We start from the raw sequence: 25,353 nt of genomic DNA, 5'->3' as shown, positions 1-25,353 counted from the left end.
TTAATACCTAGAAATACTGCTTTTTCTGGGTCCTAACTTCACCTTCTAGTATTTTCCCATAACATTACAGTTTGACTTTGGAATTTTTCATGCATCTGGTTTAGAATGTGGTCTAAAGTGGAGATTCTGCTGTATTAAACTCACTTACACCAGGATATCTAGATGGCATAGTTGTGTGAGTTTGGTGAACATGGCCTTCTTTTCTTCATACAGAGTTTTGGATCTGTCCTTGATCCTGATTAGTTATGTCTGTTTCCTGTTGGTACAGTTTAATAGCATTGACTATTGATTTCTGAGTTAAAACAGCTGTACTCATTTCATAATTTCCTTAGTATTCCTGTAAATTTATATTTTCTGAATCTTAGGCTAGATTATTAACTTCATAATTACATATTGTTGACAGTTGCTCTGGTCATTACACCTTAGATTCATTTTATTAGACACTAGTATCACTGTAACAGTTCCGTTACACCTTAGATTCATTTTATTAGACACTAGTATCACTGCAATAGTTCCGTTACACCTTAGATTCATTTTATTAGACACTAGTATCACTGCAGTAGTTCCATTACACCTTAGATCCATTTTATTAGACACTAGTATCACTGTAACAGTTCCGTTACACCTTAGATTCATTTTATTAGACACTAGTATCACTGTAACAGTTTCGTTACACCTTAGATTCATTTTATTAGACACTAGTATCACTGCAATAGTTCCATTACACCTTAGATCCATTTTATTAGACACTAGTATCACTGCAGTAGTTCCATTACACCTTAGATCCATTTTATTAGACACTAGTATCACTGCAATAGTATCACTGCAATAGTTCTGTTACACCTTAGATCCATTTTATTAGACACTAGTATCACTGCAATAGTATCACTGCAATAGTTCCCTTACACCTTAGATCCATTTTATTAGACACTAGTATCACTGCAGTAGTTCCATTACACCTTAGATCCATTTTATTAGACACTAGTATCACTGCAATAGTTCTGTTTGGTTAGGAATTGCCTGTTTCACCTTCTGCCATTTCTTTTAAAATTGAAGTAACTTGTTTTTTCAAATCTGTCTTTTAACTAGTGAGTTTGCAGAGATTTTCTTGTAGCCCAGATGCCTGTGACTGTGCCCTGCTTCCTGTGATTTGGGGTGTCTGCTTGTGTGCTGCCCACTTTTACCGTCTTCTTTGGGAGTGTCTGCATGTTCTAGGCACTAATTGTAGTTTGCCCCTCCTGTGCCTGTGCTCTGAGGTTAGGTCAGAGACCTAGTAAACACACACGGAGGCACTTGTGCAGTTGACTGTTGCTTGCTGAGAGCCTTTGCTGTGTTTCCCAAAGCAGAGCTTGGATACAGTACCTAAGGCCAAAAGCTGCACCTCAGCCCTGCAATGTACCAAGAACTAAGCTTACTGGGGAAACACAATGAGAGTATTGATTTATATTCTTTTTCTTTAATATGGGATTGTGGAACATGCTATTTTAGGAAGAGAGTTTTGAAGGCAGTAGATCATAAATCAGCACTACAGCAGCTGTGTTGAGTGAATGTCTTTTTCTTTTCAGATACAAAGCAAAACTGAATTGGGTAGACACCCCTGAGACACCCCTGAGGCTACCCTGCAGCAGGTGTTATGCACCAACTGCTCACTTGGGCTGTTGAGCAGGACTTAAATCATCTCTTCCTCGTAGCTGTCGGAGTAGTGCAAAGCTCTGTGCTGTGTCTTCCGTTGTAGTTAATGTTGTAACTTTATGTAAATTTTCTTCTCACTGTGGTTGCCTGGTAGCATGGATCTGTCTTCTCAGGCCTGCTCTGCTTGCACTTGAGTGGCGTGCAGAGGATGGGGAGCCAGGTTGGGTGGTTCATGCTTCCCGTCTCATGCTGGCCTAGATCTCTGGTGATGTGCTGATGCTGCCCATCTGAGCTTCTGCAGATCGACACTGGAAACCAGTGTCTGAGTACTGTTTGAGGAAGTATGTGTGGGAAACCAGCTATGAATGAATTTTTAATTCATAGTTGAGAAAGGCACAAACACATGTAAGGCATATAGGGCTTTTTGTGGCTTGGGAGAACTGTCAGTAAAAGTTGTATTTCTCTCATTGCTTTGCATTTCTGTGTGTTCTGTGTGTAGTTTTCAGTTGTTCTGTGACATGCCAGTAAAAGGACCTCATCATTCTTACCCACAGTGGTAGATACCAACACCAGCCGGTTGAGGTGGTGCATACCTTTAACTCCAGCACTCTGGGGGACAAAGGCAGGCCTGTCTCAGAGTGAGTTTTAGCATAGCCAGGGCTAAAAAGAGAAACTCTTGTCTTGAAAAAGAAAAACAGATAAAAGAAAATGGGCCACTGTAGGAAGTCTACATGGAATGTCTAGATTCACAGGGTCTTTATAGAACAGAGAAGATCTGGAGGACCTTAAATACCAATGTAAGATTAAAACTGACCCCTAGAGCAAAGGGGCCAAGAATAGTGGGTGTAAAAAGACCAAAATGTTAGTTAAGATGTGGAAAATGTTAGCTGTGGTGTTGCAGTAGCTGAGGCATAGGGTGTTAAAAATTCACTGCACGTTAGTACACACATCAACGGTCCATGTAAGTGACAGTTTTATGTAATTTGTTTGAAACACTGGGTCAGTTTGGCAGGTTGCTGTTTACATTGCCTATCAGTGTTTTTGTCAGTGAAGGGCCATCTTCGACCATCTTTGACTGTCAGATGTAAGGGACGCTATGTAAAACGGAGTGTCTTTAATGTTGGAAAACATAATTCTGTAAGATTGGTTTGTCCTATCTAATCATCATCTCTTAGATTACACAACATAGATAGAATTAATATTCAGGATATGTGTAATGTGCTCATATTATATATGTGCAGGAGAAGAATAGATATTGAAAAGAACACACACACACTTCTTTTTTTTTTTTTTTTTTTTTTTTTTTTGACATGGGCTTAACTAAGATACCAAGGATGGCTTCGAACTCCTGAGCTGAGGACATTCTCTTCCCTTAGCCTCCCCCAGTATCTGGGACAGTTAAATACATGTGACTTCCCTTACTGCTCTGTTTTTGGGTTTTTTTCTTTCTTTTTGGTTTTCTATTTCAAAATTCTTCTTCTCTCAAGGACCCCCCTGAATTTGTTCCTTTTGTTCCTGAGCCCCATGATAGAGACAGATGCCAAATATACTGGCGTCAAACACTTTTGTCGCCTTTCAATTTGGTGTTCTTTTGAGGAAGGAGAGGCAGGTTAAGATTAACACGTTAAAGAATGTCGCGCATTTGCCAGACTCCCAGAAGGTGGAATGACAAAGGTGGGAGACAGTGTATCAGGCACTGTTTAAGCTCAGAGGACCCCATGGGAATGGTTTGACGGTGTGCACTCAGTTCTGTGGACCCCACGGAAATGGTTTGACGGTGTGCACTCAGTTCTGTGCCCTCTGGCTTAGGAAGCAATGGTTCATTGTGACGTCACACATTGCCTTCTATCAAAGCCTACTTTGCACTTGTTTCAGACTAAGTACATTTTCATTTATTGTCCATGAAAATTGCTATTTATATTTTATTCTGTTATCGTTTGATAAATTGAATTACATACAATCTGCACACATTTTAAATCTTTCTAGGATTGTTTTTTTTTACTATTATTTCAAAAAATAACTTCAAAATATATCTAGACCCTGATAGGCCTAGAACTCTTGTAAGTGATATATGCCGACCCAATTTGGTACCAGAGCTGAAGCTGTGCGGAATCTTAGGGTCTTCTGGATTCTGCATGCTGGCTCCACACACTGGGCTCTAGGAATCTTTATGCTGCTGCAGAAGTCATTGACATATGTGGTGTGCTAAAACCGCAGGGCTCTTCCTGTAAGGAGCAATACAGTAAGGTTTATTTGAAGTCGTGGGGATAGCAGGAGGTTTGTGTTTACTTTTCTATTGACTCTTTGTATGTCTTGGGCAAGTGACTTCCTGCCTTTTCTTCTATTCTCAAATTCAGGAAGAATGAGAATATTTGCTTCCTGTGTTTCTAGGATTGAGCTGGATTTTCTAGAGCTTGAAATGTGTGTGCAGTTTGAAGTTGGAGAACGTGGAAGTGGGGAGTCCATGTGCATCCTGAGTAAAGCTCACATGTTCCTCTGGCATGTGCGAGCTTTCCCTGTGTCGATCTTGTCTGAGAATTGAAGGCATTGTTTCAGCAGGAATGTCATAACCACACGTGTTGATTGATGGGTGAGGCTGTGGGTGGAGAGTGAGCGCGGTGCCGCCTGCAGAACTTCAGTGGACGGACTCTGACGTTCAGAAATCGTTTGCTGTCCTTGCCTGTGGGTGTGGTATGTCTCTGTGTCTACTTTTGCCTCTCCAGGCTTGTTTTCACATTACAGTTGTGACCCTTAAGTTATCTACATACTTTTAGTGGATCTAGAAGTTGTGACACTATAAAAATCCCACGTAGATGGGTGTGTGTGCACTTGAGTTCACGTGTGTGTGTGTGTGTGTGTGTGTGTGTGTGCACGCGTGTGTGTATGTATTTGGAACTGGGAATAATTTATGTGCAAATTTAAAATTCTAGTGACTAGATCCAGATGTAGTGTCTCTGACCAGCTCTTCATTTATTCATTAGGTTATAGAAAAGTTTTAAGGTGGTCATTGTGTTGAACACTTGATTTAAAAAAAAATGGTGAAGGCTGTCATGCCATGGAAGTGATAGAAGCTGCTGGTTTCACTTGAGAAATTTAAAGAAATGACAGTTGTGGCAGCTGATCTTAATTAAGCTACAAATAGCTGGTCACCAGGGACTGTTAGGTGCAACCCCACGCTCTCTTCCCTCCCCTGTGTATGTGAAATGATCTCATTCCTCACATTCTGAGTTGTCTGCTCTCCTGTAAAGTTTCTGCTCATACGCTCTCTCTTGTGTTCCTCAGGTACATGATTCTCTGGTCTCTGATGTCTGATTCTTGTCCGACTCGCATGCCGTTAGTGTGTTCAGTCATCACACACTTCCTTGTGAAGGAGTCTTTGTTATTGAACAGCTGCTAAGTTCTTGTCGGATTTTCTTTAATACGTTTATTGCTTCTTTACCTCAAACTTTGCTTTCTCTCTGCAGAGCACTGGTGTAAGACTTTACCTAAGTTCGTTCTCTTAAAAAGTAGGTGTAGTTCTGGTTGTCTTGGAGCTCTCTCCAAGGACTCGGCTAGCCTTGACTGCAACAGCTCCCACGTCCTTTGCTTCCACAGTGATGAGATGAAGGTGTGCACCACCGTGCCAGGCCACATACACTTCATATCCTTCTTTCCTACGATGTCTTGATAGCATTTGTGTTCCTAATTCCATCCTTCCTCCAACCGTCACTGCACTGCTTCTAAATGCCTAGGAGCTGACTTAGGATGAATTGTTTTCACTCACTAAGTCCTGGAAGAATCTCTCCATTTCTGCAGACGGTGTCCAGGCCCAGGAGTAAGCATTTTACAGACGGGAGCCCTCAGGAGTTCCCTATAAGAGTTGGCAGCCTATAGGGAACTGTGAGAGTTTTTTTCTTTTCTTGAAGTAGTAAATCTCTGATTGGGTTGGTCTTGAAAAGGTGAATCATTAATGCCTTTTTCCACCATTTTTCTTTAGTAATGTCTCCTCTGGAAAGGATGATTTTGAATTTTGAGTAGCCATGCAAATGTCTAGTTTTTTTTGAATTTTTAATCAATGATCAGGGAAACATAAATGACTTATTTACTAGTAGAATTATGTTTTGAACATATTACATAAAGGTTGTTGGCTCTGGTTTTCTTTTGCTAGAAGTTGAATGAACTTTAGAAACAGATATGGGGACAGGTGACTCATTGGCAGGAAAAGAATTCTGACAATCCTGCCCTCAGACTGAGGCTTTCCTCCTTTGTACAGCTGCGGTTGACTTCCTCATCCCCACAACAAAAATGGGTTCTGTTGGCTCTGTGCATACCTTTGTTCTTGGCCTTTTATATTTGCACAGTGTAGTGTTGAGTGAGTGTAGAATGCATAGCTCTGTGGAGTACTGTATGGATTGCATTGTGTGTTTCCTGTCCCTGTCTTCTTGGCACACAATGAGGGCACTGTGGAGGGCCTACATGGAGACAGTGCTGGTGCTTTATGAACTGCCATGCTGTGCGGCAGCCTTTGCGGTATGCTGGGTAAGCAGTTGCCCAAATTCCTTCAACTTGAGGGGCCTCCAGAAATGTCCCATTTTGGCTTCAGTAACAAATGCCACAAATAGCAGCACAGACCCAGAGCCCGGCTCACACTCAGCCTGCCTTCCTTTAGCTGGGGGCTGCTGGGGGCTTGTTTGCTTGTTTGTTTTTGTTTTAGAGGGAAGTTTTTCATAAGCTAGTCTTCTAATCTTGAGTAAAACCTTTTTGGAAACACATCTAAATGATCTTACTTTATCTTCTTTGCATGGTCTTTAATATATTAGGCAGCTTCTACCAAAACAAACAAAACCAAAAAAGACCTGCGCTGGTGAGATGTATAGTGTCAGCACAAAGACCTGCAGTGAACCCCCAGCGTCCACTCAAAGTCCTGTGTGAGGCAGCAGACCTGTTAAAGCTGGACAGACGGGCAAAAGGTTAGATGAGCCCAGTGACCTTCAGTCAGAGACTCCTGTCCAGAAACCAGGAGGACGAGGAGGACAGCACGCACATGCATGTGCATCCCATGCCATGTGGGCACACATGTGTGAACCCACACAGACCAGCCTTACATACAGTTACATAAAGTACTTGATCCATGCCTGAAGAATTAGAGCAGTCTCCCCCACTGCACCCCTTGTGTCCCGGGTTCTGCAGTGCTGAGATATAAATTGGGTTAGTGAGATATAAACTGTCAAACTTATTGGGATTTGATATAAAAACAAATTCTTTTTCTTCCCCCAAAGTATGCTTGGTAAGTTTTAATTAGCCTTTTTTATGACCATATTCAGGATTGAACCTAGGGCCTCATGGATACTCTACAAGGTTCTGTCACTGAGGTAGTGCCCCGTTCCTGATTATGTGGTTTTATTGACCCATGGATTAACATGCTACATCATTAGAACAGAGACTGACAAAGTTTACCTAAGTTACAAAGTAAGAACAGATACAAAGCAAAGAAATGCTTCAGCAGGCAGTATGAACTGGCGGTGTGGCTGATGTCTTAGTGAAGGAATGGGCACAGCTTGACAGCCCCAGCGGACATGATATAAATGTGGGTATAGCCTGTTCTTGGACAAATGCAGAGCAGAGTTCTCCAAAGTACACTCTCATTTACTAAGGAAAGTTTCTGTAGGTTTGCAGCTGCTCTTCTCCCAACCTCTCACTGGGAGTGTGCCCTTGCTCTGGTGCTTTGAATGTCTGTGGGTCCAGTCATGAATGAGGACCTGTCTACCAGAAAGACTGAACTCTGCACTCAACTCTGCCGGACCTGCATTAATAATATGAGCCACTCCAGTATTGCCCTACTGGTTTGTAATTCAGTGAAGTATTGCTTTAGAAGGCATTGAGGCAAGATATGCTTTTCTTAACCTAGTCACTGAAATCTGTCCATATGGGAGGGGGTCAAAGAGTGCCGAGGAAGAAAGTCTAAATATTAGGTTGGAATAGGTTTTATAGTAGATGAAACTTAGGGATTTGCTTAGAAGCAGAGCAGAGCTTTGACATTTGAAGATAAGTAGAAAAGGCTGGGGAATGGTTAGGGAGTGGCTACCAAGCCTGCTGACCTCAGTCAGTCTACAGCCCACTCCTACAAATTCTTCTTTGGCCTGTGTGTGCCTTGAGGAGGGGATATGTTCTATGGAGGTATGGTGAGGTCTGGGAAGGGGTGACTAGGTGGGCCCATGCTGAGCCATCCTCTCTCCCAAAGGACCAGCCGCATGACAGTATAGTATGGAATACAGTTTATTCAGGCCATGGGGAGAAGGGAGACAAGAGGGTGGTAGAGGCAGAGACAGGCAGAGAAAGAGAGAAGAGGCTAGCCATAAGCACGTGGGGGGGGGGGGAGGAAAAACAAGAGGGGGGGCAGCCTCTTTTATAGTGTCATAGACATACCTAGCTGTTGCCAGGTAAACTGGGGCAGAGCTTACACAGCATGCTAATATTACCCCATTTTGGTTTAATTAAAAAATAAGAATTAGAAGAAACAATGGTAGAGCAGGAATAGGGTTGCCATGATCTCACTACTTCCTGCTTGATTTGGGGGTGACATGTCTCTAGGGAACCTAGGAAAGTGGGTATGGGGATGCTTGTCCAGTCTTAGAGTTGGCTGTTTCCTTGTTGTCCAGGGTCTGTGGAACCCTCTGAGGACAAGGTCAGGAGGAACAGGTCCCATAGAAGTGTCTCTGTCTGTAAGAGAAGGTTGGAGCCTCTGGAGGTCTCTTCTCTGGAGCTTACCTAGATGTAGTAAATGCCTGGACTTGACAAGATGCTGCAACACACACACACACACACACACACACACACACACTCGCATACACTCGTACACTCACACTATAGGTAGAGAATAAGATTAAGTTCATTTGGGAGAATTTTTTTTTCTTAGATGTACATTTGAAACCCAGAGGAATCCCACCCTCCAGGATGGGTAGAAAGTGGGAACTTCAGGCAGATTCACTTATCTGAGTGGAGTCTGTTGTTATTATGAGAGGAAGATCTTAGTGGGTTTTCTGCAGCTTATACGTTTACAAAAGAGATAACAACATGAGTTAACAACACGAACAGTCTTTAAGGTAAGCTTTTTGAGGAGCAGAAGGAACAAGGATTTGTGATTATATATTTGGATTGTATATTGAAATGTTAATTAGGGAAATCTACATTATTTATAATAACGTTAGAACAGCATAGCAGGAGGAGGAGATTGAAGCATTTAATGAGTGGAACTCAAGTTTAGGGAAGGAAGTAACCAAGTACATCTGTGAAGTTTACATCTGACCACGATGCTAGAAACTGAGTTTAGAGGTCCGCTCCTTTAGTTGTCAAGCTATACTTACCTTAGCTGTCAGTGCCGTCAGAAACATGGGGGAGAAGAAACTAATCTACCGTCATATATCAATTAAAATGACAACTTGGGCAGTCAGTCTGGCCTTCAAGCCTGGAAGATGCGGAGCCTTTTCTCTGTGGAATGGGTACATGTGACATGAGAAATGGCTTACCTTGATTTAGATACGACATTTTCTCTGAGGCTGTCCAGCTTTGTCCACTGTGTTTCTCACTGGCTACCATGCCACAGGCCAGGAAGCCTCTTGAAGCTGTGTTCATATCTTCTAAGACCTTGAGGGGTAAACTGTCAAGAAGGCTTCATAAGCTTAAATATGTTAATAATTAGCAGACTTCTGACAAGATTGAGGGCTATATTGATTGGTGGTATCTGGATAGAGCACACCATAATTTAATGGCAGTAGCAAAAATTATTATTAAGACAGGATAAGAATGAAAATCTTAACTGACTTTGACAGGCTGTGTAAGTAGAGAAAAACACATTTTTGCATTGGCAGAGAAACATTTGGCTTTGCATTATTAGTAGAGAAAAACTTGGCTTAGAGTTGGTGTGGGTCAGAATGCAAACTCAGAGCGCTGACAGCTGGCAGGTTCAGGCTTGTGACACTGAGCATGCAGGCACGCCTTGACAATGGCTGTCTGCAGAGCAAGGGACAGGCTAGCAAGTGCACGGCCGGGCAGGTGGCTGGTTCCGTGGCGCGCAGAGCTAGGACCCAGGCAGGTGGGGCAAAGCTTCCCCCGGCAGCCGGAAGCCCCGACCAGTGCTTCTGCCGCGTGGTGGGCTGGGAAGGGATGCACCGGAAGTGTCATGTTCAGCAGCCCAGGACCGAGTACGAAGAATGGCGGGCAGCAGAGAGAGTCCAAAGGGGACAGGATTAAAGAGCAAGGGTAGGGGTGGCAGGTGGTTGCTCATGTGGGAAAGTAAGTCTCACCGACAGAGTCACTGGCAGGACACAAGGGGTGGGGCCAGACCCTCTTTTCACACAGCAGCAATGAGGGAGGGAGGAGGGGGAAACCTGCTCTATGGATCTTTAGAGATTGAGTTGTTTTATAGTGCCAGTTTAGTGGCCACGTAGAGATACTGCTTTCTGTTTACTATGAATTAGACCAGATATCCATACGAAACTGTCTGATGTGACCTCTCACAAGTCATATGAACTCTGCCCTTTGACCCTGACTGATGTGACCTCACACAAGTTATATGAACTCTGCATGACTAGTGTGAGGTCATATTAGTCAGGGTCACAGGGCAGAGTTCATATGACTTATGTGAGGTCACATTACATGGTTTCATAGGCTAGTCTTCTTTTAGAACTGTCATGAATCCTGTTCAGGTTTTAGAGGGGAAATTTGGAATATGACGTTTTTATTGTTCACATGAGTAGCACGTGAGATACTCAGCATTTTGCTTTTTAAGTCTCAGTAGTTAACAAGAATAGCAATAAAGCAGGGTGCATTTAGTCATGGATTTTAGAGTCATACTTTCCATCATTAGGACATTAGAAAATAAATACTCTATTAATTTCTAATAAATTACTAGTGCTTTAAAATAATCTTAACTTTATTAGTATAAAAATAGATTTTATTACAGTGTTTTTTATACAAAATTTGTCTTGTTTCTCTCCTCCCCCACTTTCATCCCGTTTGGTCCCACCCAGCCCCCCTTCTTTCGAGTCCTATGCATCTTTTCACGCCTTTCCCACTAACCTCTTCTTTCTCGTTCCCCATCTCCTTTAGAAAAGTAAAGGCTTGCTCTGTTTTTCTGCAGAAACGTGCCAAGGGACAAGTGTTATTTGACAGAGTGTGTGAGCACCTGAACCTCCTGGAGAAGGACTACTTTGGACTTCTATTTCAGGAACATCCTGAGCAGAAAGTAAGTGACTTCAACTTTATGTCCTTTATGTGTATTTTTTTGTAAACAGTTTAATTTCAGAATAAATTTAACTTTAATTTACATGATTGTAAAGAGATTTTTGGCAAACATTTTAAAGTGATTGTGTGAGAGACTTACTAAAACTTTTTGGCAGAATGAAGTGGTTTTCTATCTTAGTTGAGACTGAGAAACTTATTTATAAGCAGGGGAAAGCTTTAGCTCCTGACTTCACAGTGGGATCATCTTTAGTGAATTGTTGAGGGGAAAGGACTTCAGGACATGCACATTAAAAGATTCAATAGTGGGAAAGTTGATGATGTACCGTGAAGAATCTCTTAAGTAAGACTGTCCCAGGCATGTCCTGGCTGTACCTCATGGTGCTCTAAATGCAGAGGCCAGGTGGGCTCCTGCTACCCAGCACACAGACGTGCAGTGGCCTGTGTAGTTACTGAAGGAGCCTGGACCACAGGGAACTGGTGTGTCTGTGGCTGGGCTGTGGGCTGATGTTCACCAACCAGTGCTAGACTGGCCCTAGGAGTAGCGCTGCCGGATGTCAGGAGCGGCTGGGACGACAGGATGGTTGACCTGCCATCGGTACTGATTTTATAGAGCTTCAAAGATTCTCAGTTTCACAGATTCCCTTTCTGGCAGGACCAGGGTGAACCTGTAGCCATCAGCATTATTAGGAGAGTGCTTTTCCTCTTTGGTTTCACTCTCTGAGTGTGGAGTTTTGGTGTGGGTGAGAAGATGTTGACCGAAAGGGAAGAATGTGAGTTTGTGCTGAGTCGCACCCTACAGAGGAAGCCCATTTAGTATGTCAGACGGCCACTGTGGACAGCCTCACTGTGAGCATTCTGTTAGGATGTATAGAGCCCTCAGTCACAGTGAAAGAGGGTTCTGTGTAATGTCAGTCCTCATCTCACAGCAATAGCACAGTAGTCACTGCAGGACATAGTGCGCTGTTATTTGCCATTGTTTGTATTTACAGATTCCAGTAATGGAATAAAGGGTTTTATTTTAAGCATGGTAATTATATGCAAATTAAATTTCCTCAACTTGCACAGCTTTAAATCTCTGATCTGTAATTAGTGGTTTAATGCTACCTTTAGGTTAAAGACAAATTGCATGCCTGCCTATTGACTAGCGTGTGTTTTTATTAGAATTGTTTAGAGTACACTCCTCAGAAGTAAAAACACACTTCACTAAGTAAACTGAGAGCCCTCTAAAGCAGGCTTTACAACTTTGTAGTTGGTGTTTTCTTATGAAATGCGGCAGGAAAATGCTGGTAAAAACGGGATGAACAGACACTTCTGTACTTACGCTTTGCATCTTTGTCCTTTGTGAGACACTCAAACATAGTTTGAATATGTTAGGTTACATATGTATGTGACTATAATGTTCATTTTTAGATATAATATGCTCATATATAATAAATACATATAGGCAAAATCTAGGTCTCGAAATACATTTAGGCAAAGAGCTTTCATTCTTCCCAATATAGATATGTATAGTCTTCCTTTTTGCCCCAGAAAATTATTACTGTCAAACTTAGCTTCCCAGCCCTCCTTTGCAGTTCTGAGGTTCCGCTGTAGGAGAGGTGTGTCTCTCGGTGCTGTGTGGATGCCAAGCCCACACCTCACCAGTTTGCTAGCCTCCCGGCTCTCTGCTTCTTTCTCGCTAAATATCGGCTGTTTTTAAAGAAGCTGCGGGCTCTTCAGCCTTTTGTAAAGTGGAATTTAGACAGAGCTCTAAGTATTTGTATAACAGTTGGTCGTGGGAAAATCTGTGCTGACTTTGGTTTTGGTGTTGTGTTGTGCTCTTAGTTTCAGTTTATTGTGATTATGTCAAACTTTTCACCGTCTGTTAAAGTCTCACGTAAACTTCGCTGTAGGAAATATTAAAAGTTTATAGACTCAAGCAACATGGTTTTTTTTTTTTTGATACAGAGTTGTAACTCTGTGTAGTTTCGGGATTCATGTGTAAATGAATTCATCATTGAAGACATTAAGCTTTCTTCAAAGAAGAGTCTTTAAGTTTTTGTTGTTAACAGAGTCTGACATTTAGCTTAGGCATTATATAAATCAGTTTCTTATACGCAATACTGCAAAAAGTGCTCTTCAGAAGTATAGCTGATGTCTGTGCTGTCTCACCACACCTCCCCAGTGGCAGGACCAGAGGCTCACAGTGCCTAACTTTCAGCTAGATCCACATAGTCCTTTAAACTTGATAGTCCCCTGTCCCTGATGGGCAGTAAGTCTCACTGTGATGCAGAGAACCCGGACCTCTGGCCATGGGGTTAAGTGCGCAGTGAGGGGTCTGGCACGGCAGTGCACGTCCCCATGGAAGAATGGAGGGCTGAGATGGCCACACTCTGATCCGGTCAGCATTTGCCTAGCACAAGTGGATTTGGTGAATTCGTTATTGAAATCATCGAATTGGTGAGAACTGGGACTTTCACTCCATGTATCCCTAAGCCCAGAGTGTGTTTGTGGTCACAGGCGCCAATCCTAATGTTTTCTGAGGGGCTGGCATGTGTGCTTACACGTGGTGTACACTTGGTCTGTGTCCACGCACCACCGTCTTTACTCTCATCATCTCCTTTATTCATTGATGCTGGCTTTTTATTTATGTGTCCTATGCTTTATTCATTTTTTCTTTAAGTGCTAATCCAGAGAAGTTGATTTTCATTATTTTATTTTGTTTTGCTTGTGAAGTATGGTGGTGCACATATACAGTGTCATAGCACTTGGAAAAGTAAGGTGGAGGGTCAGGAGTTCCAAGATTATGCTTGTTTATGTGTGATAGGTGAGCCAGAGGATGCACTTCAGAACCTCTGTGATGTTACCTTAAAGTAGCTTTAACTTTTGCTTGAGAACGTATAGCACTAGTCAAGAAGTACGTACCAACCATAACCTACGTACTCAACGATAGCATACAGTAAAAGTAAATTTGATAAACTAATGTGCAGTCATTTACAGACTGCAGGGGAGGAGGAAGTGCAGGTGGACAGATAACACTGGGCAGGTATTGTTTTCAGGATTTAATGTTGGGTTCCCTAAGAGGGCCAGGCACCCTAGAGAGCATGGACCGCAGTCTCTCCATGCCTGTGCACCACTGTGGCCTCCCGCCTCCACGGGAGGAATGGAGCTTGCATAGCGGAAGCCAGTGTGGTTAGGAAGGGAAGCCAGGTAGGCACATGGAAACAGTTTCTGCTTCTCTGTCCTGTTGTGTAAACACAGCCTCTGTAATCTCTGGGTAAGGATAGTTTCTCTCATCATTTTGATACAACCTAGAGTCACGTGGGAAGAGGGAACCTCAGTTGAATTGCCCAGATCAAGTGGCCATGGCCATATTTGTTAGAGATCATCTTGACTGATGAGGGAGGACCCACCCCACTGTGGGCAGCGCCATCCGTAGGCAGGTGGGTGCAGGCTCTGTAAGGAACCTTGCTAAGAATGAATCAGTTGGAAGCGGCAGAAGAGCAAGCCATGGGCAGTATGGCTCTATGGTCTGTGCTTTGGGCTTTGGTTGAGGTCTTGCTCTGATCCCCCAATGATGGGGTATGGCCAACAAGTGTAATGCATAGAAACACTTCCCTCCCACACGATGCTTCTGTCAGTGTTTCTCATAAGAACAGGAAAGCAACCTAACAGCCAATACAGATGCCACAGCAGCCTTCAGTATGTCTTGGTTGTGACAAGTGGCCTGAGCGTGACAGCCTCGCTTTCATTCGAGCTTGTCAGTCGTGGATGTCTAGCTGTGTAGACCCCTCCCTCCCTCGCTGTGATCAGCTGACGGGGAGGGGTTAGCTGAGGATAGGAATGAAAGTGTGGTAGCTGGAACCTAGGGCCAGTTGTTCTGTCCTGGAGCACAGAAACCTTTTGCTTCTCTCTGGCAGGCCATCTGTGTGAGCTCATCCTGAAGGAAACCAGAATCTGGGAGGTCTGTCTGGGAGACTAGCCGTGCCCCCGATAGAAGGGATCTTGTCATTGGGCTTTGTACCAGTTGTCCCTGATTACGTTCCCTTTGTGTGATTATCACTCTCTTGGTTTCAGTGCCACGCACTTAACCCTCCCTCACCTCTTCCCAGCCTCAGTCCAGCCTGACAGAAGCTGAATGATGTGCTTTTCTTGTTCTTGTGCTCGTATCATAGCTGCCCATTTGTGACCAGCTGTGTAGGATGGCAGCTGCAGGGTAAGGAAGCTGAATGCTGCACTTTTTCTGACTGAAGAAACAGAGCTGTTTCCTAACTCAGCACTCGGGTGCCATTACAGGGTCTCACTGGCCCCTCACAGCAGTGCACCATGCAGCTGGAACATCTCTGATAGTGGACCGTGCTCCGCTGGCTCTTTAGTGAGAGCATTGACTCTCACCAGTGTTAGGACACACACACAAACCTTGTTAGTTGTGGTCTGGATCCTTGTTGCTGGAGCTCATGGTGTAATAAAATCTGAGGGCTACTTTCAGAAGATGCTGTTGTTAAGACTTTTTAGTGCTGGGTCATGTTCTTTTGCATTTCAGTAGATTGACAGGCAATTATTTCATACGTAACAACAAGCATTTTGTTCTTTCTGTATGGGAATAAGATTGTGGTTAAATACAGGTGTTGTAATACTTTGGGCGGGGGAGACTTAACCTTAGACTTCCTTGCTATATATAAAGTCCGTTGTTTGAATCTGTGTTGTTTTCTTCAAAAATGTACTTGTTCTACATTAGGAAGGTGAATGTCTTTCCCATGACTTAGCAGCAGGGTGGGAAAACAAAAAGTACACATTTTTGATAATTTGTGGGAACTGTTTGCTTTACAGTTTGAAAGATTTACTATCCTTATGTGGTTTGGAGACTTTTCTTTCTTTTCTCCCTTACTCTTTCCTTCTCTCTGTCTCTGTCTGTCTGTCTGTCTGTCTGTCTCTCTCTCTCTCTCTCTCTCTCTCTCTCTCTCTCTCTGGTTGCTTTTGTTTTATTTCTGGTCGACTTTCTCAAAGAATAGAAATGAGACAAATAAAAGGATGTTACATTTCAATAACATTAAAATTGTGTTTTCTAAATTCAAATGAGAAACAGAGAGAGAGGGAGAGAAAGGGAGGGAGGGAGGGAAGTAGGGAGGGAAGAAGGCCAGGAGAGAGGACTTTTATCGTCGTCGTCGTTGTTATTAGGACAGAAAGGGGAATACTGTTTCTAACCTGATATGAGTGTCAGAAGTAGTGACAGGAGTCTGAGGGTGTGAAGACTTTGGCTTAAGAGGTTAATGGGATTATGTGGATCAGAGCATGCGCACTTCTGAGCCAGCATTTACAATTCACAGCTTATCCTTAAGTCTGAGGAAAGTAGGAACTGCAACTCCAGGCTGCACAGTGCAGCCTACCTCCAACAACGAAACCAAGAGTCTTGTATTGTGGATGGCTTAGAGCTTCCCTTTGAGGGAATTACTTGTTCTTACATGTTGTGTCTGTGAAGTCTACTTGTCTGAGGGGTGATTTGTGAAGTTATATGTAGATAAATTGCTCCTTATCATTGTCGTATCAAAGATTTAACATTTTATCACACGCATACAAACAGTCACACATGCACACACACATGAACACCCAGGAAAATGCTAACAAGTGAAAGCTATACAACTAGATAGGAGATGTGAGGATGAACTTTAAACTGTCCCGTTTTATTTTGGGGACATGAGATAGTTCTTATGCATAACTAATTTTTCTTTCTATCCTGTAGAACTGGATAGATCCTGCAAAGGAAATAAAGAGACAGCTGAGAAGTGAGTATTTAAGAATCATATTTAAATTAGTCCATATTCTTTCTGCCTTTAATAAAACCCTGTGGGATTGAATACTATATTGTAACATAGAATCAATCGGGTGCTGGTTCTGTTTTGCATGCTGACATCAACAGTACCGTGAGACACTTGTCAAGGTGACATTAGCTGGACATAGCACCAGGTGCTTGCAGTCCTGACACCAGGTAGGGACCCTGAGTTCCAGGCTTCACAGCACAACCCTACTTCAAGCAACAAAACCAAGTCTTGTATTATGGATGGCTTAGAGCTTCCCTTTGAGGAGGCAACAGACATTCTTATTCTTACGTGTCTGTGAAGTCTACTTGTCTCAGATAACAGCCTGGCTTTAAAATACATTCTACTTTTCTGGAGTGACGTTATGTTGTATGCATACATTGTTTATATCTGAATGTGTGCATGTGCACACGTGTGTGTGCACTCGAGAGCGCATTCCAGAAGTTAACCTTTGGTGTCTTCCTTGATTACTCCCCTCCTTGTTTCGAGATAACAGTTTCTCTCTGACCCTGGAGCCCATCAATGTGACTAGATTGCCCGGCCATTGACTTTAGCAGTCTGCCGGCTCTACAGCGTCCACCTTCCCGGCCTGGAGTTGAAGTGCACGCCCCTGCTGTACCCTGCTGTACTCACATGGCTGCAAAAGATGGAGTTCAGTCCTTGTGCTCACACAGACTGAGCCATCCATCCCAGCAGCCTCAAATCCCACCTTCTGTCTGAGGTGTTTGCTCAGTGAGACCTGATAGGATTACTCATTTCTATTTGGAACTGTATGGGTTTTTTTTTTTTTTTTTTTTTTTTAAGTTTTGTTTTTTGAGACAGGGTTTTTTTGTATAACAGCCCTGGCTATTCTGGTACTTACTGTGTAGATCAGGTTATTTATGCTAATTTGTAGTTTTAAAAAACATTTTATTGTTAATGTCTAGGTGATACCAAATTACTCAAACAAAAACCCACCCAAACCTGGTATTTGGTAAATAACTGACATTTTATAATTGTAGATCTTCCCTGGCTGTTCACTTTTAATGTGAAATTTTATCCTCCGGATCCTTCTCAGTTGACTGAAGACATCACCAGGTACCTTGTATTTACATTTTGAAATGCATTATTTGCTTCTTACTATTGTTTATTTCTGTGTTCTGGACTGTGTATAGTTGTAACTGTTCGGACTGAAAGTCGGAACAATCAAAGAAAGTGTGGTGTGAACTTTGGCCTGCATGTCTGCGTGTGTCACATGCATGTCTAGTATCCACAGAAGAGGAGGGAGATGACTTACAGGCAGGTCTGAGCCAGTGTGGAGGTTCTGTGAAGCCAGTCTCTGTCCGCTGGGAGAGCAGAAAGTGCTATTAACAGCAAAGCCATTTCTCAGCTAATATATATTATTGTGTATGTCAGAAAGTGTTTAGGGCAGACGGTGACTTTGTGGAGTCTGTTTTTTTCTTCATCCTCTGTATGCGTTCTAGGGATTGAACTCCAGTTATTAAGCACATATTTTTGGACTGCAAGTGCCTGTAGCTGCTGAGCCTTCTTCACTCTAGCCTCCAGCAACTTTCAAAACAGAACAAACTTAGCCACTTAAAACTGGATCTTAAATAGCTGGAAGTATTGCCAGTGTAACACTTCATTTACTCTTCTTTGGCCCTTCTTTTATATTCAAGTAATAAAACATGTAAAGAAAGGCATTGCTGACAAGATTGTGTTTTCTCTGTATGCACTGTGACAGGCTCGTCCCTCAGTGTTGCAGACTGTGACAGTTTACCTCGTGTGTGCCTGTGTTAGTCTCATGTGCACAGGCATCATATATTTATATTTAGCCAAAGAAACCTTTGTGTGTGTGTGTGTGTCTGCCTGCCTGCCTGCCTGTCTGTTTACACACACCGCATGCACACACATAAAAACATGAAGTAATCAACCTTAAATATGTTCCTCAGGAGCTATCAACCTTGTCTTTTTTAGAAAAGATTTATTTTTATTTATTTTATGTATTTGCATATTTTATCTGCATGTGTGCCTGCATGACAGAAGAGGGCACCAGATGCCATTACAGATGGTTGTGAGACACCATGTGGTTGCTGGGAATTGAACTCAGGACCTCTGGTAGAGCAGCCAGTTCTCTTAACCGTGTAGCCATCTCTCTAACCCTATCTTGGCTTTTGTTGTTGTTTTGTTTTAACATTTTGTTCTGAATACACATGGGTATATACATGAGAGTGCAGGTCCCCGTGGAGACCAGACGAGGACATCTGATTTGATTGCAGACACTTATGAGCCACCTAATGTGGATGCTTGGAACTGATCTTCAGTCCTATGCACGAGCTGTGCTCTTAACCACTGAGCCATCTCAGTAGCTCCTCTTTGCTCTTAGAGGCATGGTCTGTCTCTGAGCTTGGAACTCACGGTGTGGGTACATGGGCTGATTGGCAAGCCCCAGAGGTCCCCTGTCGCTCTGTAGCAGGCGCCACCTTGCTTAGGCTTGCACATGTGCGCTGGCCCTCAAACGCAGGCCCTTCTGCTTGCAGGGCCATGACTTGTAGTGTGAGTTCTCCCAGCCCTGAAAATTTGGTGACCTTTCTTCCTTATCCCCCACCCCACACAACAGGAGAAAAAAGAGCAGAATCTGTGTAGCCAGTGCTGGCTGTCTCATTTTCATCCCTCCTAAGATTATGTGGCCCGTGAGGGGACCGCAGATATGAAGACCTGGCACAGCTCTGGTGGGGGTTCAGCAGCCTGGGGTCCAGCTTAAGATTCAGTCCTCAGAGCAGTGCTGTTATGTTTGAGTCAAAGAAACACAACCATCCTTTTAGAAAGAAGACTTGGAAATTCGTGAAAATACGCAGACGATAGCATCGGTGAGAAGAGCCTTTCACCAGAAGGTTCTAGAGCAATGTCAGTGTTTGTGTGAGTCCCGTGATAAATGCACTTAGAGTTTCTGTCTCTTGTGGGGTTGACTAAGTTGAACTGGAACCCTGTCTGGTTGCTCTCTGCTTCACCAGCATTGAGGACTGGCCAGAGAGCAAGAAAAGGGAGAGACTTACAGCTCTTACGACGCACAGTGGGGCTTACAGTGTGGGTAGAGCTCCTCCGTCCTCCATGGGTAGCCCTCAAAAGATCTCTCAGTGACGTCACTGATGGTCATCTCAGGGTCATTGAAGACTTAAGCAAATGGTAAAATTGGAGAGCAGAGATTAGGTTTTCATATATGTCCCCCAAAGGGGGTTGATAATGGAGCTGAAAAAAACCTAAATAGAGAATAAGTCACCTTTCATACTACTTTAGTAAAAAGCAATTTTTATACAAGGTGTACTGACACAGTTACAGTATTGACTGCAGGCGGCTGTTGTCACAGCCGTTTAGTGATCCCCAGGCTCTTCGGCAGCTGTTTATGTATCTAATGGTTACTCTTGCCCTCAGAGGCTTCTCGGTGCAAAGGACTGTACATGGGCTCATGACTTCAGAGTGCCTGCTCTGTCTGTGGAACTGAGCTAGCCATCTTGGACAAGAGGGTGGACAGGCAAGGGTGTCAAGGTAGACTTAGCAGGACTGTTGCTAAAGGCATTTAGGAGAAGAAAAAAGTTGTATGAAAGGTAGAAGTGGGCAAGAGTGAGGGACTAGTTATTTATTTTTTTTCTTTTTTTGGTAAATGATTACTATCAAAGCATCTATTGTCTTAATTAACTTTCAGACTTAGTTTTATACATAAGCCAGCAGTTTAGGAGCTCAAGGATCAGGGTAAAATTTCATGTTGTAAAACGGCTATTTTTGCAATGACTATAAATAGTGCTAATCATGTGTATTTGTTTGCAATGGAAGGCTAAAACGTAAGGTTAATTAATGCTTCTATCCCTGTCCCTCACAGATATTTCTTGTGCCTTCAGCTGAGGCAGGACATCGCCTCTGGCCGCCTGCCCTGCTCCTTTGTGACTCACGCCCTCTTGGGATCCTACACCCTGCAGGCTGAGCATGGAGACTATGACCCAGACGAGTATGACAGTATTGATCTCGGTGACTTCCAGTTTGCACCAACCCACACCAAGGAGCTGGAGGAAAAGGTGGCAGAGCTGCACAAAACTCACAGGTGTGTCGATGAGCTCCAGGAGGCAGCGTGGCAGGCGCACGCAGGTGACGTGCTTGCTCAGCTCTGAGGAGCGGACCTAGCCTGTCGGCTGCTCCAGCACACAGAGAGCAGACTGTGTGCATGCTTTGACATTACAGTTCTTCTGCCTCTCAGTATAAAAGTTAAAGCATTACAGTATTTTATAAGAAAGCCAGGGACATACTGGAGGTACCATGATATCAAAACACACTCTATTCACCTTTGAGATTTTTCAAAATAAAATATATTTTTAAAAAGCTAGGAAGGTATTGAAGGCTGTGGATTTGGATTAGAAATGTGGATGGTGATGGGGGTGGGGGCACCTGCAATGGACAGCTGGTGCTACAGGAGATGTCCCTGTGTTTAGCTGAGGAGTACTTAAATTACTCAAATGGCATATGTACTTTTGAATACTTTCATTTTTCTGTCAAAATAGAGTTTTATATGAGTTTTTAAAATACCTCTAAGCTGAAAATGTTTATATATTAAAGCCATAAATGTATGGAATATTGACTAAAATCATTTGAATAACTTTTAGAGGTTTAAACTTTTTCCTTCCCTCCCTTCAGTCCTTCCTTCCTTCCTTCCTTCCTTCCTTCCTTCCTTCCTTCCTTCCCTTTTTTCTTTCTTAAATTTATTTTATTCCTATGCGTACACTGTAATGTCTTCAGACACACCAGAAGGAGGGCATCAGATCCCATTACAGATGGTTGTGAGCCACTATGTGGTTGCTGGGAACTGAACTCAGGGCCTCTGGAAGTGCTCTTAACCACTGAGCCATCTCTCCAGCCCAAGATTTAAAACTCTTAAGGGGCATTATACATTAACTTTTGTTTAAAAAATATAAAATAAAAGGGCAACATTTGACCTGCCCCTGCCTTATATTTGAATTCTACTCAGCAGACGTTGACTTTTGCCACCCAGGTTTGATTGGTGGGTATGAAATGCTGGGTGGAAGTGAAGATTTCTGGGGCAGAGATCTGTTTGCCAGTCACTTAAGTTTGTTTGCCTGGAGAAATAGGAATAAAAAATACATTTCTGTAGGCAGAATACTTAGAAAACCAAACACAAGTAATTCTGATCGATCCTAGCAAACTAAGAATTTTATCAGTTTTGAAAACATGAAGTCACAGTTTGCTCATTTCTCCCGGTTAGCTTATGTTGCGCCCATATTGCGTTGGCTGTTCTCCACCATGGGAACAATGAAGAGTCAGTAAGGACAAAGTGGGAAGGGTGGAAGTCCACATGGTTGAGTGAGCAGGCTGGGGTCCACGACCTTAGGGGCAGAGCTGCATCTTATCTCCTGCTCTGGGTTTCTATAGCCTGAGAGTCACCCCTGTGGTCCCGACTCTTCAGCCCTGCGCACAGCTGTGTCTGTTGTGAACACATTTGCATCTCCCGGTGACACGTGTCTTTTGATTCTCAGGGGCTTATCTCCAGCACAAGCTGATTCTCAGTTCTTAGAGAACGCAAAGAGGCTTTCCATGTATGGTGTTGACATGCATCATGCCAAGGTATTGTAAATTCCAATTTGGAAATCTCTAGTCTCACAGAGCCTGGTTCTTTCTGGAAAAAGCTATCTGTCTCCACTTTGGTCTATAGTATTTCTTGGTGACTACTTATAAAATTCATGGTGTGGAAGTCCTTTGTTGCCTCTCTACTTCTGTTGCTTTTATTAATGCCTCTTTAAGAGCTCTTACTACAGAACTGACTTTGGTAGCCCTTACCTTACCCTGTGATCCTGGTTCATTGCTATGTTCCATCTTCTGCTGGACCACTGGTTCTCAACCTGTGCTTTGTGTGTGACCCATTGTGGGGGCTGAGGAACCCTTCCATATGGTTTGCCTAAGACCATTGGAAAACACAGATAGTTACAGTTTGATTTATGACAGTAGTAAAGGTACAGTTATGAAGTACCAGTGAAGATAACCTTAAGGTTAGGGGTCAGCACTGCATAAGGAACTGTATTAAAGGGTTGCAGCATTAGGGAGGTTGAGAAACCCTGTGTTAGACGCAGTGCTGCTGTCTGGACTCCCTCTCTCTTCCTCCTTTTTTTGGGAGAAGAAAGCAAACCCTGAAGCATGGAAGGGCTAAAGCTACGTAGATGTGCCCTGGCTCCAGGTCATGACGAGATACAGACTAATTTCAGAGGTTGTGCAAGGGCACAATGATGGAGGCCTCAGCTGTAGTGTAGAGATGATGATGGAGGCCTCAGCTGTAGTGCAGGGATGATGATGGAGGCCTCAGCTGTAGTGCAGGGATGGATAATGGAGGCCTCAGCTGTAGTGCAGGGATGGATGATGATGGAGGCCTCAGCTGTAGTGCAAGGATGGATGATGGAGGCCTCAGCTGTAGTGCAGGGATGATGATGGAGCCCTCAGCTGTAGTGCAGGGATGGATGATGGAGGCCTCAGCTGTAGTGCAGGGATGATGATGGAGGCCTCAGCTGTAGTGCAGGGATGGGTGATGCTGGAGGCCTCAGCTGTAGTGCAGGGATGGGTGATGATGGAGGCCTCAGCTGTAGTGCAGGGATGGATGATGGAGGCCTCAGCTGTAGTGCAGGGATGGGTGATGATGGAGGCCTCAGCTGTAGTGCAGGGATGGGTGATGATGGAGGCCTCAGCTGTAGTGCAGGGATGATGATGGAGGCCTCAGCTGTAGTGCAGGGATGGGTGATGATGGAGGCCTCAGCTGTAGTGCAAGGATGGATGATGGAGGCCTCAGCTGTAGTGCAGGGATGATGATGGAGCCCTCAGCTGTAGTGCAGGGATGGATGATGGAGGCCTCAGCTGTAGTGCAGGGATGATGATGGAGGCCTCAGCTGTAGTGCAGGGATGGGTGATGCTGGAGGCCTCAGCTGTAGTGCAGGGATGGGTGATGATGGAGGCCTCAGCTGTAGTGCAGGGATGGATGATGGAGGCCTCAGCTGTAGTGCAGGGATGGGTGATGATGGAGGCCTCAGCTGTAGTGCAGGGATGGGTGATGATGGAGGCCTCAGCTGTAGTGCAGGGATGGATGATGGAGCCCTCAGCTGTAGTGCAGGGATGGGTGATGAAGGCCTCAGCTGTAGTGCAGGGATGGGTGATGGAGCCCTCAGGTGTAGTGCAGGGATGATGATGGAGGCCTCAGCTGTAGTGCAGGGATGGGTGATGGAGGTTTCTTTTGTTTGGCTGGTTTTGTTTGAGCTGCTGAGGAGTCTAATCCTTGGGCTTCTCTATATGAGATCTGCTCTGAGTGACTGTTAGTTGTATTTTGAAACTGGGTATCACTGGGTAGCTATGGCTCTTGAACTTGCTTTTCAAAACAGGTTGGCTTTGAACTCAGAGATCTGACTGCCTCTGTTTCCCTAATTGCTGGGCTGACAGATGTGCCGCACATCTGGCTTTAGTTGTGATCGGAACGTGGTTTTGTTTACAGATCTCCTGAGATCAGCGAACTGTCTCTGGTAGCAACATGCTGTAAACTGCTGGGTCAAACACTTTTTTTAAAATGCTTTCTGTGTACTGTCTTTTTGAGGTTTGCATGTATTTGTTTTATAAATACATGAAATACTAAAGACAACACCTTGTCTGATGTCTGTTGCCTTTTGCCTGAGACTCTTTAATAAATGCCACTACATAGTAAACATCTTCCTAACACTGAAGTGGCTTTGTTCGTTGTAGTTTCCTTTTGTTCATAAAATTAAAGAGGACAAGAGGAGACAGGCCTGGAACCAAAGAAGGCTCTCTCATCCAACTTCCTGTTAAGTTTGCAATCTGTAGTTTTTTGAGCCCGGGGCCTCAGCCATGCCAGGCAGGTGTTTTGTGTCCAGGCAGCCTTTGCTGTGTTTCCTGTGTGCAGTTCTGTGCCGTACTCTGCAGGTCATTGTATAGAGTCCAGTGCAGGAGTCACGGAAGTGTCAGGAGGTATAAAGTTGGTGCGATGAAGGTACGCAATTGTGAATGCCATGTCAGGTTTGCTGCACAGAAAGGAACAGAACATAAAACACCAGTGTCACCTTGTTTATCAGCCATTAGATGGCCACTAACATATCACATTTGTGGCCCGTGGAAAAGAAGGTCTGCAGGAGTTTTAAAGAACAATTGTATATTCCATATACAATTTTAGTTTCCTAAGACATTTTTCATTATATTGAACTCATTCCTTTTACCACAATAGCAGATTCAAGGTAGGACAAGCTGAAGAGTGTTGCCTGGAAAGAGTTTGACAAAGGGGCCTGAAATCAGAGTAGGTCCCCTGGGATGCTGTCCTGGCCTCCTGTACCCTGTAGTTCTGAATGGTGGACAGCAACTGACTGGTTGTTTCCAGAGGTGCCACTGTTAGAACCAGCTAATGTGAGCACGTGGGGCGGGACCGTCAACATGTCAAACTTCTCACAGGACCTTCCACCCCGCAGCTCCTGAGGGGCAGACGTGGGCGATTGAGGAGGCTTTTCCTTCTAGCATCTCATGCCCTCCACGGTTCTGTTCTTACAAATACTGTACATGTAAAACAGCTGTGGGCCAGCCACACAGCCACCAATGTGCTGGAATACAGGTGGAGTTTCTTTACGTAAAATAAAAACACTCTCTAAAGATCGTTTCAGACAGGATGGAGCTGGCTTTGTTTCCA

The 25,353-nt window shown here is 43.8% G+C and overlaps 1 protein-coding gene across 9 annotated transcripts in view; it reads left to right on the top strand.

Annotated features, from left to right (window-relative positions):
* EPB41L2 (erythrocyte membrane protein band 4.1 like 2) overlaps window positions 1-25,353 on the top strand; it is a 145,676-nt gene that overhangs the window by 79,715 nt on the left and 40,608 nt on the right. For all 9 annotated transcript variants that reach the window (XM_080929362.1, XM_080929364.1, XM_080929363.1 and 6 more), the window contains exons 4-8: window positions 10,751-10,855; window positions 16,574-16,616; window positions 17,651-17,726; window positions 20,506-20,724; window positions 22,169-22,256. In XM_080929362.1, the coding sequence (XP_080785488.1) occupies window positions 10,751-10,855; window positions 16,574-16,616; window positions 17,651-17,726; window positions 20,506-20,724; window positions 22,169-22,256 (531 nt within the window). The remainder of the gene's footprint in view (window positions 1-10,750; window positions 10,856-16,573; window positions 16,617-17,650; window positions 17,727-20,505; window positions 20,725-22,168; window positions 22,257-25,353) is intronic.

The sequence above is a fragment of the Micromys minutus genome, assembly GCF_963924665.1.
Source record: "Micromys minutus genome assembly, chromosome: 15".
Lineage (NCBI taxonomy): Eukaryota > Metazoa > Chordata > Mammalia > Rodentia > Muridae > Micromys > Micromys minutus.
The sequence above is the reverse complement of the archived record's forward strand: the minus strand, read 5'-3'. Positions and strand labels throughout refer to the sequence as shown.